General features: G+C 39.8%; 1 protein-coding gene across 1 annotated transcript; it reads right to left on the bottom strand.

The window, feature by feature from the left end:
- Nucleotides 1-10,646: 10,646 nt before the first annotated feature.
- Nucleotides 10,647-12,741, bottom strand: LOC117416586 (forkhead box protein E4-like). The gene has a single exon (XM_034027800.3). The coding sequence runs from the start codon at nucleotides 12,737-12,739 to the stop codon at nucleotides 11,474-11,476; it is 1,266 nt and encodes a 421-aa protein (XP_033883691.1). The 5' UTR covers nucleotides 12,740-12,741; the 3' UTR covers nucleotides 10,647-11,473.
- Between the last annotated feature and the right edge of the window lie 690 nt (nucleotides 12,742-13,431).

Here is a 13,431-nt window from a genome sequence, read left to right as displayed (position 1 = left end):
ATTATTTAATATGCTTCTAGAACATCACATATACAAAAGCAATAAGAAATAATACGAGTTCAATAGTATTTTTGGATTTGTGTGAATGCGTGGTGTGCTGTGTAATGCACCGATCCAGGACAATAGCATGCCATGCATATGTAAAATTGACTTAAGAAACCCAAAAAGAGAACGTTAGAAAAAAGGTGTATTTATTTTGTTATGAATCAGTTAGACCCGTATATTTCTTTGATGTATCTATGCGTCTTGGAGCGCTGGTAGCTTTGATGTAGTCTTTCATTGATTTTGCTGCACCCTCTGCCATTGGAAATCGTCTTCTAATTATGGAAGTCTGTTTCAGTATTTCCCCAGCAGAGATGCCCACAGATTAGCTTTGCTACACTGTACAGATGCACCTCATTACAAAGCTAGTGTGTCCACGATGCGTCACATTCAAAACCTGCTCCCATTGCACTTCCTACCAAAAAAGTGAATATCTTTTCATTGAAGAGAATCAGTAATACAGGTGTTATTACATGTTGTGTAAAACAGAACGATAATGATAGTAATGCATAGCCTGTGTGGCGCAGTTCAGTTTTGTAAGGAATTCTCTGAAAGTATGTAAGATATTGTTGGTAACACCCTGTTAAAGCTCCTAGTTCCATGTTCTCTTTTTCAAGCTTTTATAATAGACCCGCAGACAGTATCTTATGTTGGTCTTGTGTTATGAAAATGTAAACACAGCACTGCACAGCGACCCGCAAGCATCAACACATGAAGCGGTCTGGCGTGCTTTAGCACTTCTTTGAAAAAGTTAAGGTGGCGTTTGCCCGTTTGTATATTTATTTATGCGCGTATCTGTTTATTGATTTGTTTGTTTGTTTGTTTGTTTGTTTGTTTGTTCAGAGTGAAAATGCTCGTAGTGCTGGGAGGTGTGTGCCTCGCTTCTCTGAGGGTCTGTGAGAACGAGGTGAAAGTGTAATGCTCCTGGCGGCGTGTGTAACAGGTGAAAACATTTGGTACAAGTTTCTGTGGCTAATACCGACAAACCAATAGCAACAGCTGCACGATTCCTAAATGACCAGCCTTCATCCCCGAACAAGCGTGCTAGGGTTAAAATAAATTATAACATGCATCCCCTCACCGTTCTATACTGCTACTGCTACTGCTACTGCTACTCCTACTGCTAATAATAATAATAATAATAATAATAATAATAATAATAATAATAATAATAATAATGTAATATGAAACGCCATTTGTTTTTTAATTCTATTTGTTTTTAAACTCTCCAGTTCCAGCCACGACACAACGCGTTATAGAGTGATGTATGTATCAAGCTAGTCTTATATGATCTTACTGTTCTAATAATACGTTTTTCTCTGTAATTGTATCAAATGAACCGCAGATGCAAGCTTGCTAAGCCACACGTTACTGGGACGTGTTTTGGGTTTAAGTATAACGAACCTAATTGAATAAAATAGGACGACATCCTCTTCGCTGTACCGCAAAACACATTGTAATTGAAAAACTGCGCGACACTTCCGCAAATCACACAACTTGGCGACGATTACAAAGCAAGCAGAGTGTTCGCGTTGTCGTTTCTATCTGCATGCTCATACCAGTTTAGTTGGCTTTATGTGTAATCGTAGCCAAATTCTCTCACATTTAAAAACGACACACGATGACATGGAGTTTTCGAACAGAAATTGGTTTAAACAATCCCACAGCAGTCAGCTGGAACGATAGAGCTTCATTAGAGTTTGTGTTTTAATAGACTTCTGAACAAAACAAATTCCTTGATGTGCTTCTTAATCAGTTAGATTCGCTTTACGTGTAAGATGTACTTTGTTTATTGTTTGTTTTGTTTTTGTATCTGGAATATACAGTTACTTTAAATATGTGTGCATATATGTTATGGGGCATTTAGAAAATAAATCAAGTGCTTTGAAAAAAGTGACAGGTCTAATCACTCTAACCTCTGGGTCGGAGTTTGCTTTAATAATATACACAGACACGTAGTTAAAACGCTTTAATCCCACCACTTCGCTTAGTAAAATACTTCACATTGTCCAGCAATGTCCAATAGAGCTCCAGACAGCTGCAGACTGTCCCAGCAAATACCGCATTTAATTCCCATAACTCCCAACAACCCCGCTCGTCAAACAGAACAGAATGCATCGATCACCAGTGACCAGCTCGCAGTCACTACTCTAAACAACAATGCGCGCCATTCATAACCCCAGCACCGCACCCCCATCCCGAGCTAGCACAGCCTCGGCCGGCTTTCATCGTTGGGCTTGTTTATTGGAAATGTCATTGGAAACGATTTGCGCCACAGGGGCAGATTAGCTGCAGGCCCTTTCTCCTGTGTAAATACAAATTGCGCCGCTTTGTGCAACTAACCAATTGGTGAGAACGATTTTATTATTGGAAATACAATTCAGTTTATATACAAACTCCCACTGAATACAACAACAACAACAACAATAATAATAATAATAATAATAATAATAATAATAATAATAATAATAATAATAATAATAATCGTCGTTTCAATTCTGTTTCTGCACGGACAGGATGAGTGGATGCGATTACGGCAAACTCCTCTTTTGGTAGGCTATTACCTACATTGGTATAGCCAGACGGGATCAGTTAAATCACATCCAATGAATGCCGATTGCTGCTAATTAATGACTGACGCATTATATCCATGCATCCGTTTCATTAGTTTGTCCAGAATGCTTGCTGGGAGTTCTGGAGCGTTCACACGTTGGAAGGCGAGTCCTTGAGTCCCTCGAGAGCACGAGGGATCAGCAGGCTGAACCCAGGGAGAATAGAACCAAAAAAAAGTGTAAACTTCTTCTCCTAACAAGAGCACAAGGAAACTGAGACAGCATATTGTAACGCCGTTCTAGGTTACACAGTGTTTGTCTATCCGAACTTACAATTGTTACAAGATATCACATTATAGAACATCACATTTCAGAATATCTCATTATAGAATATCACATTATAGAATATCACATTATAGAATATCACATTATAGAACATCACATTTCAGAATATCACATTATAGAATATCACATTTCAGAATATCACATTTCAGAATGTCACATTATAGAATATCACATTTCAGAATGTCACATTATAGAATATCACATTTCAGAATGTCACATTATAGAATATCACATTTCAGAATGTCACATTATAGAACATCACATTTCAGAATATCACATTTCAGAATATCACATTATAGAATATCACATTTCAGAATATCACATTATAGAATATCACATTTCAGAATATCACATTATAGAATATCACATTTCAGAATATCACATTATAGAACATCACATTTCAGAATATCACATTTCAGAATATCACATTATAGAATATCACATTTCAGAATGTCACATTATAGAACATCACATTTCAGAATATCACATTTCAGAATATCACATTATAGAATATCACATTTCAGAATATCACATTATAGAATATCACATTTCAGAATATCACATTATAGAATATCACATTTCAGAATATCACATTTCAGAATATCACATTATAGAATATCACATTTCAGAATATCACATTTCAGAATGTCACATTATAGAATATCACATTATAGAATATCACATTTCAGAATGTCACATTATAGAACATCACATTTCAGAATATCACATTATAGAATATCACATTTCAGAATATCACATTATAGAATATCACATTTCAGAATATCACATTTCAGAATATCACATTTCAGAATATCACATTATAGAATATCACATTTCAGAATATCACATTACAGAATATCACATTATAGAATATCACATTTCAGAATATCACATTACAGAATATCACATTTCAGAATGTCACATTTCAGAATATCACATTATAGAACATCACATTTCAGAATATCACATTTCAGAATATCACATTATAGAATATCACATTTCAGAATATCACATTATAGAATATCACATTTCAGAATATCACATTATAGAATATCACATTTCAGAATATCACATTATAGAACATCACATTTCAGAATATCACATTATAGAATATCACATTTCAGAATATCACATTATAGAATATCACATTTCAGAATATCACATTATAGAATATCACATTTCAGAATATCACATTATAGAATATCACATTTCAGAATATCACATTATAGAACATCACATTTCAGAATATCACATTATAGAATGTCACATTTCAGAATATCACATTTCAGAATGTCACATTTCAGAATATCACATTATAGAACATCACATTTCAGAATATCACATTTCAGAATATCACATTATAGAATATCACATTTCAGAATATCACATTATAGAATATCACATTTCAGAACATCACATTATAGAATATCACATTTCAGAATATCACATTATAGAATATCACATTTCAGAATATCACATTTCAGAATATCACATTATAGAATATCACATTTCAGAATATCACATTACAGAATATCACATTTCAGAATATCACATTATAGAACATCACATTTCAGAATATCACATTATAGAATATCACATTTCAGAATATCACATTTCAGAATATCACATTTCAGAATATCACATTATAGAATATCACATTATAGAATATCACATTTCAGAATATCACATTATAGAACATCACATTTCAGAATATCACATTATAGAATATCACATTTCAGAATATCACATTTCAGAATATCACATTATAGAATATCACATTATAGAATATCACATTTCAGAATATCACATTATAGAATAAAATCACAATAAAATCAGTAGCAAAAAAGATCAAATTCAAATAAGAGCAAAATAAAGTATGCAGTAAATTATTACATTTGAGAGCGAGTTGGACTGAGAGCAGTTAACTTATACAGTAGTCAAAATATTTGCTCATAAGAGTAAAGTCCACTCAGAGCAAATAGTAAGTATCATAAATGGATGAGAATGCTTTCAAATGAGGGCAGTTACAAAAAACGTCAATACAGATACTCATAAGAGTGAAATCAAATACAAGATACAGGAAGTAGTTATAAATAGAGCAGCAGTAGAATACGGCGATGTGTAGTATTGCCTTTGATTACATCATAATCTAGTGAATTGCTCTTGTAAATCAAGATGCGTCATCATGACCCAAGTCTACCCCATCGTACACAAGCAATATGTATTACAGTATGTAAGTCAGCGAAACTAAACGCCCCACTAAGTCGCTATATTGTAGCAGTGGTACAGGTTTTATTGTCGATGGATTTGCATTGGCTAACGCAACAGGTGTGTATAACTTCAACGATTAGGCAATGAGATCATGTTCCAGTATTTTATTGTTAGACTGGAATACATCACTATTGTTAGAAAAATAATGTTATAATACGGGTAATAATGTGGCTCGTTGCTTACCAGATTGCTCAGATGAACGGTGAAGAGATTGCCCTCCGTCATTAGCTGGTGACATATTTGAATCCATGTAAAATTAGGTAGGTTACCGTACCGCAGTGGTTAAGCACATTTTAAGTATCAGTTAATATGCCATGCGTGTTTGTTCTCGTGCTTTTTAAAGACAGATCGGTATGTTTCGCTTTTGCTCATCAGGCGGTACGAGTTCTCATGTGTTAAACCCACGTATTTCTGTATGGCCCCCTTTCTGCCATAGTGCTTAGGCAGCCACCTGCCGGCCACCAGACCACATTACACGATTTTGAGTCAAGGTGAATTAGCATATCTCCTACAGATTCCAAATCTTATCAAAATGCACAAGGCACAAATCACAATGAGACATTTTCTGCGATTTATTTATAGAACAGCGTCACTTGTTATGAAAAAAAACTGTAGGCGATGCCTTTGTATGAACGTATTTCGCATTTACCAGCTCTTGCAGGAGGATGGATGGAGACTGCAACTCGGCGATACAAGCGTACGGCAGGACAAGACGCAAACCGTGGTGGTTGTCGCCATCTTGCGGTTGTCAAAAGAATTGCAATGTTACAGTGCAACTGCTTGTGTGTCTGATTCTAGTTTCTAGCCTATCATGCCATCATCCATTACACTTGGGGCATATTTTCAAAGCGTTTACTCCAGTCTTTAAATAACTCATTTTTCTTTCTTTTTTTTTTTTTTAACAGACAAAAATTCCTATTAATGTTACCGAATGAGAAACAAACAACTCGAGGGTGCTTGGGAGACTTTGTATTATATTACCCCACTGGTTCTAGCTTTGTATCATTAACAGATGTTTTTCTCCATCCAAAAACTAGGAGTTAATTAAAGACTGGAGTAAACTTTGAAAATATAGCGCTTTGTGTTCTACAGTCCCTGACTGAGAAGCGGTGAGGTAATACATTGGGTAGTTACTGGCCACAAGGTGGCGCTAAAACCTTTCTTTTTTTAATTCTGGTGACTGGTGGCTACGATAGTCATGTAAAATACAACGGGCCACAGTGACACCGCATTTGCCACTGTGCAATAACTCTAAAAAGAAAACAAAACATTGCAACATAACAATTAGAAATGTAACCTGTCATTATAAATAGAAATGTAACCTGTCATTATAAATAGAAATGTAACCTGTCATTATAAATAGTATCTGTTCCGATATCCTTTGTTTAAAAAGGCAGCATTTGGCAATATCGGGTTAACCACACAATGAAAAATATTGCATAGCAGCATAAAAGGCATTTCATCTAAGCTTGGCTGTCCTGTAGGTAACTGCAGCTGCTGGTCAGCTTGTGCACGGTCAGAAGCAAGCAGAGGATTGTGTCACCTGGAAGACATCGATCCAAAGCACTGACTGCAGGTGCTGAGAAAGCTGCGTCGAGTAGAATGCATGTTCACAAGCTGCGTCGAGTAGAACAGCCCACGGGCGTTACTCAGAATGCATGTTCACAAGCTGCGTCGAGTAGAACAGCCCACGGGCGTTACTCAGAATGCATGTTCACAAGCTGCGTCGAGTAGAACAGCGCACGGGCGTTACTCAGAATGCATGTTCACAAGCGTCGAGTAGAACAGCGCACGGGCGTTACTCAGAACGCATGTTCACAAGCGTCGAGTAGAACAGCGCACGGGCGTTACTCAGAACGCATGTTCACAAGCGTCGAGTAGAACAGCGCACGGGCGTTACTCAGAACGCATGTTCACAAGCGTCGAGTAGAACAGCGCACGGGCGTTACTCAGAACGCATGTTCACAAGCGTCGAGTAGAACAGCGCACGGGCGTTACTCAGAATGCATGTTACTCAGAATGCATGTTCACAAGCGTCGAGTAGAACAGCACACGGGCGTTACTCAGAATGCATGTTACTCAGACTGCATGTTCAAAAGCGGGGAGTAGAACAGCGCACGGGCGTTACTCAGAACGCATGTTCACAAGCGTCGAGTAGAACAGCGCACGGGCGTTACTCAGAACGCATGTTCACAAGCGTCGAGTAGAACAGCGCACGGGCGTTACTCAGAATGCATGTTACTCAGAATGCATGTTCACAAGCGTCGAGTAGAACAGCACACGGGCGTTACTCAGAATGCATGTTACTCAGACTGCATGTTCAAAAGCGGGGAGTAGAACAGCGCACGGGCGTTACTCAGAATGCATGTTCACAAGCGTCGAGTAGAACAGCACACGGGCGTTACTCAGAATGCATGTTACTCAGACTGCATGTTCAAAAGCGGGGAGTAGAACAGCGCACGGGCGTTACTCAGAATGCATGTTCACAAGCGTCGAGTAGAACAGCGCACGGGCGTTACTCAGAATGCATGTTCACAAGCCACTGAAGGCATGGCTTCTTTATTAGGAACTTCCTCCCACTGTCAACACTAACTCTATGTATGCAATGCAGTGGTCTGAATAGAGCAGGGTGTCCATTCGCCGTCCTGGAGGGCCATTCCACTCCAGTTTCCAGTACTTACTCAAGTGTGCCGTTGTTCTGTTTCTGAATATGTCTAAGTAAGAATCACTGAGCCCGAAAATAAGTCAAGAGTATTAATATAGCATTTGAAACTCTTTATTACTTTTTTCAATGAAAAAGGCTGCAGGTTTCGAAAAGTTGAAATCTGTAAAAGCCCACATGTTGTTGTTGGTGTGAGCAGACGTGCATGTTTTATCTTGAAGCAGATGCCATTTTAAAGAAAGTGATAAACTCTCACCAACAGCTCAAGTTCAGAAGTAGGCCTGCGTGAGTTTTAGTTAGAAAGAAAGAACAATTATGTTGTTGATATGCTAAGGTAAAGTTTTCGGCAATCAAAAAAGTACAAAAACAAAACAAAAAGCTGCTACTGTTGTGTGGAAAAGTCTGGAAAGCTTCTGCTGGCTCCTCATCCACTTGAGCTGAGCCCTTGTGTGACAGCTCTCCAGTCAGAGGCTGCCTTCTGGAACAGTTCACACAGTCTCAACAGCCCGACGGCTTCCTCAAGTTCACTCAGTCCCAGCCCCACTCACTCAGCGCTCAAGCATGGCAGTGAAACCCCGCGGACGGGGGCACGGCTGCTGTCCAGGATCAACCTGGAGCAATCAGAGGCGTTTAAACTCGCTGGCGGAGAGCTTTCATGTTAGTCACTCATGCCGTGCAGCCGCAGCTCTCAGAGCAGGACTCGTTCTGTATGAGCAGTCTCCCCCTCCACTGCTGAGCCCGCAGCCGGAGTGAGGCGAGGAGTCCTGGGCTCAGATTTTACATGGAAAAAGACACATTGGCTAGCGTTTCCATTTTCTAACCTATAGAGCTCCCTTGCTCCTTTGGATCCAACAGATGGATGCAGTTGTATGCTGAATATCTTTCATTGATTGTTAGAATTTATGGATAAGTGTGTGTGTGTGTGTGTGTGTGTGTGTGTGAGTGTGAGAATGTGTGTGTGTGTGTGTATGTGAGTGTGAGAATGTGTGTGTGTGTGTGTGTGTGTGAGTGTGAGAATGTGTGCGTGTGTGTGAGTGTGAGAATGTGTGTGTGTGAGTGTGAGAATGTGTGTGTGTGTGTGTGTGAGTGTGAGAATGTGTGTGTGTGTGTGTGTGAGTGTGAGAATGTGTGTGTGTGAGTGTGAGAATGTGTGTGTGTGTGTGAGTTTGTGTGTGTGTGAGTGTGAGAATGTGTGTGTGCGTGTGTGTTTGTGTGTGTGTGTGTGTGAGAATGTGTGTGTGTGAGTGTGAGTTTGTGTGTGTGTGAGTGTGAGAATGTGTGTGTGCGTGTGTGTTTGTGTGTGTGTGTGTGTGTGAGTGTGAGAATGTGTGTGTGTGTGTGTGTGTGTGTGTGTGTGTGTTTGTGTGTGTGTAGGCATGCTTGTATATATGTGTGTGTAGGCTATATATTTATATATTTTTTACATTATTATATATAAATCATTAATCCTTTCTCGACTCTTTCTAAAAAACATGTTCAGAGGTTTCTAATGCTATATTTGGATCCAAATAGGGGCTTGGGTTTAAACACAACGCTTCTGAATCGATACCTCTTATGTTCTGTATGTAAGAATGATTCAGCATGGAACACCGAATGAAAAGAGCGGGTCTAGAGAAAGTCTGGCTGTTCTGCCTAAAGTTTATTATTTTAAACCAATTTAAAGTAACCTACATGAATTCTACATAATAATAATAATAATAATAATAATAATAATAATAATAATAATAATAATAATAATAATAATAATAATAATAATAATAACAGCTGGAATTAGGTCTCAGTTTGTTTAAACGATGCTGGATGTCTGAATTAAAGTCAACGGTAAGCTTAACAAAAAACAGAAACACAAACTAGACCAACTGAAATGAACGTAGCCCCCCGTTCAAGAATAACACAATATGACAGCAAATCATTTTAGTTATGTCATTTTATCAAAAATATCTAATCGAAATTCATAGTGTTACCTATATAGTTTCCAGTATCAGAAATGACACTAATATATATATATATATTAAATCAGCATCCTTTAAGAGTTGTAACGTGATTTAAATTGTAATTATATTGAATTAGAATGTTTACTATTTGAAGATGGAGGTCCGAACTGGCAGCCTTCATTGGACTAGTAGCTGCAAGATGTCCGAGCTGCCGTTTATTATGAAGCTTAGGAAGCTATATATTCATTGTTAATGGTTTATCGATGCACGTTTTATTATTAGATTTTGAGTGAATAACAGTAATGCCAATTAAACTATGTCAATGCACACCGAGGTTTAAACTGTTGCGCATGAGTTATATTCCAAAATCCACATATCATAATCTTTGACATTTCAAGTATATATTCAAGCCTTCCTCGCCGACCGAGATGCAGATTTTACTCAAATAGTTTAATCGAAAACCAAAAAGCAAAGCAGTAACTAAACTGTCAGTGAGAATGTGTATAACCTATTATCAATGTTTGTCTAATAATCTATAGAGAGGAGACACGGTGTAAGCGGTAGAAGAAGTAGGGGTTTGGTGTAGTCAAGCCACGTTACATTAGGTTACATTATCATGTAAAACAAGAGTGTAATTATTAAACCCAATCTTATGCAACATATTTAACACACAATATACTGTTTGTTGTAATTGATTGTTATTTTTTTAGAATACTGTGTCTCCTCTCTATAGATCATTAAACAATAATTTAGTTTAAAATAAGCATTATCGTGTAACGTGTATTAGTACTAATATGTGTTTAAAATAAATATTATCGTGTAAGGTGTATTATAAGAGGTGTTTAAAATGAGCATTCTCGTGTAATATAGGTCTATGGAATTTTAATTCCTATACGCGGTAGGCCTGCAGAATGGATATGCATTTAATATAATGTTTGAGATGTCGAAATAAATAGTCTTTTTATTCTAATTGCATTTTCATGCAAAATAATATGGTGGTGTGCATGGAATGGAAATGCATTATTCGTGAGTCAGACCTGCTTATTGGTGTAAAACATTACCACTACACAGTTCATTTGTAGTTAATATCGTTTGGGGGGAAAAAGGCAGAATACGCATCGCTTGTTTGGTGTAAACAAGGCCATCGTTAATATAGACATAGACATGTTTTAGTGCTTGTAAATTACATCTAGATACAGATCAGCGATTTCAATAGGTGTAGATAAAAACGAATGTATTAATTATTCGACACAAACACATTACGTTAGAAAAACAAATACAATGTTCAGTTGAGGAATCCATAAATATTGAACACACATGTTGATGATGTGGCAACATTTGTATAACCAGAAGAGCTTAAATTACATTAGAATCTATTCCAACCTATTTGTTTGGATTTAAAAAAATGAACAGTCCTTTTTTTATATACAAATTTCAACGACAACAAAAATGCAATATTTAAAAATCGGTTTCCAATATTTATAAAATAGTATCAAAGCTTTGGATGACCAAAGAAACAACACATTTAAAAAGAAAATGAGACACCGAAAAGTTGCTCGCACGGTGTAAGTATTAAAACGCGCTAACCTCGTGGGATGTCCGAGTTTTGCTTTTCTTTTTAAACAGAAGAGCTCGTGTGATATCATGAGACGGGCTTTGAACATCTTTTACATGTACCTCTCCAGTCCTGAGGCAAAACTGGCCTGCCTCATGTAGGAGTTATTGGCACCGAACTGGTCGATCCCGTTAGTTTGTGAGCTCGATAGACTCAGGAGCTGGTCGGTGTGGTCGGAACACGAACTGGAGCGCATAGGCTGCAGAGAGATCCTGTTGGAAGGGGCGTACATCTGGGTATTACTCGGGGAGTAACTCGACTGGGCCATGGCGGGCAAGTGGGGCGGCGAGGAGGAGTAAGGATAGGCCGCCGCCAGGTCGGATGAGATGGTGCCGCTGGACCTGCTCAGCACAGATCCCACTCCAGAGGGACTGAACGACTGGGACTGGAAACAGGACACCGGGTCGGAACCGACTCCCACTGAGCAGCTGGGGGCCATGCTGCCGAGGTCCCCGTTCAAGCTCAGTGACTGGTGGCTCAGCTCGGTCCCCGAGGAAGACTGGAGCACGGACTGCTGGTTGATGATATTGTCTATGCTGAACATCCTGTGCTGCCCCTGTCCGACCACGCCTGGGCTCTGGTAGTGATGGAGCATGGCGGGGTGGTGCGTGCTGCTGTAGATCTGGGGGCTGTACCCTGAGCCCATGCCGGGGTATAACGTGCTGGGATAGGACTGCCTTCCGAAGGGGGTCGGGGTGAAGGCGCTGGAGTTCTGCATGTAGCCCGGGTAGGTGCTGACGTCCGTTCTTTTGAAGCGTTTCCTCCTGCGCAAAAAGCTACCGTTATCAAACATGTCTTCGGCCGCCGGGTCCAGGGTCCAGTAGTTGCCCTTGCCAGGGCGCCCGGGCTCCCGCGGGATTTTGACGAAGCAGTCGTTGAGGGTCAGGTTGTGCCGGATCGAGTTCTGCCACTTTTTGGAATTCTCCCTGTAGAACGGAAAGCGTTCCATGATGAACTTGTAGATGCCCCCGAGCGTGAGTTTCCTCTCGGGCGAGTTGGCGATGGACATGGCTATCAGAGCGATGTAGCTGTAAGGCGGCTTGCCTCGCTGAACGGGCCGCTTCCTGCGTCGGCTCCCAGATGTTGGCAGCTGGTCCTCAGTCTGGCCCAGATTGCCATCCTCCCTGTCAGTGGCAGGGCTGCTGCCCCTGGGCTCAGATTTGATCATCACCTCGTCTTGCCCTCTCCCCGGCGAGGGGGAATCCAGGCTGCGGTTAGAGGAGACTCCCATGGGACTCGCCGCCTCTGTTGGGGAGTCCTGAGATTCCGCAGTCATGTTGCACATGCCCGAAAAGTAAGAGAAGTTTTCAAGATTCATAAACTTCAGTTGGTGGTCTCCAAGCAGCGTGTGTGTCACAAGACAGCGGTGTGCATTCACGTCTCACAGGTCAGGTGTTGTGTTGTGTCTGTCGAGTCAACTTGTCTTATATGTCACGGCGGGGTGAGCGTGGCGCCACCCTGTTTGGAAGTGAGTCAAAGCGTTAAATTAGCATACCCCCCCCCCCCCCCCCCCCCCCCCAAAAAAAAGCTCAGCAGCTTTTCTGAAAGATTATATTATATTATAGGTCACTGCCGACCAATCCTCTCAACGCGCAGTTACAGTCATCTAATATCTATACACCTGCAAGGAAAACCTATACAGTTTCGATTATTGCGCGCTGCGTATCGGGGACCATGCCTATGTGCTATATTCTTTGGTGGGCATGTCATTTTTACATCAAATGTGTAGCTATAGCTTTGTGGATGAAACATTGTAACCTGAATAAAGAAGCTGAAACGGACTCAATGAATCGATACAATGATACTGTCCGATAAAGGCGGTCGGATTATGATAGTATGACAATAGAAAAGATGCAGCTCAGGACAGATAGACGGAAGAACGGATCCATGGACAGTGTGCTTGGAAAGCTCTGGCTGGAAAGGCTGCGTTTGCAATTATGTTTAGTTTGAGATCATCTTGTCCTTGCTGTCTAAGGGGCAGGTTTGGGGTTTGATATATTCGGGAGAATG

The sequence above is a fragment of the Acipenser ruthenus genome, chromosome 12 (genome assembly GCF_902713425.1).
Source record: "Acipenser ruthenus chromosome 12, fAciRut3.2 maternal haplotype, whole genome shotgun sequence".
NCBI classification, from domain to species: domain Eukaryota; kingdom Metazoa; phylum Chordata; class Actinopteri; order Acipenseriformes; family Acipenseridae; genus Acipenser; species Acipenser ruthenus.
The sequence above is the reverse complement of the archived record's forward strand: the minus strand, read 5'-3'. Positions and strand labels throughout refer to the sequence as shown.

Excerpts from the sequence above, each read along its gene's own strand:
- LOC117416586 (XM_034027800.3), bottom strand. The coding sequence starts at position 12,739 with ATGAATCTTGAAAACTTCTCTTACTTTTCGGGCATGTGCAACATGACT.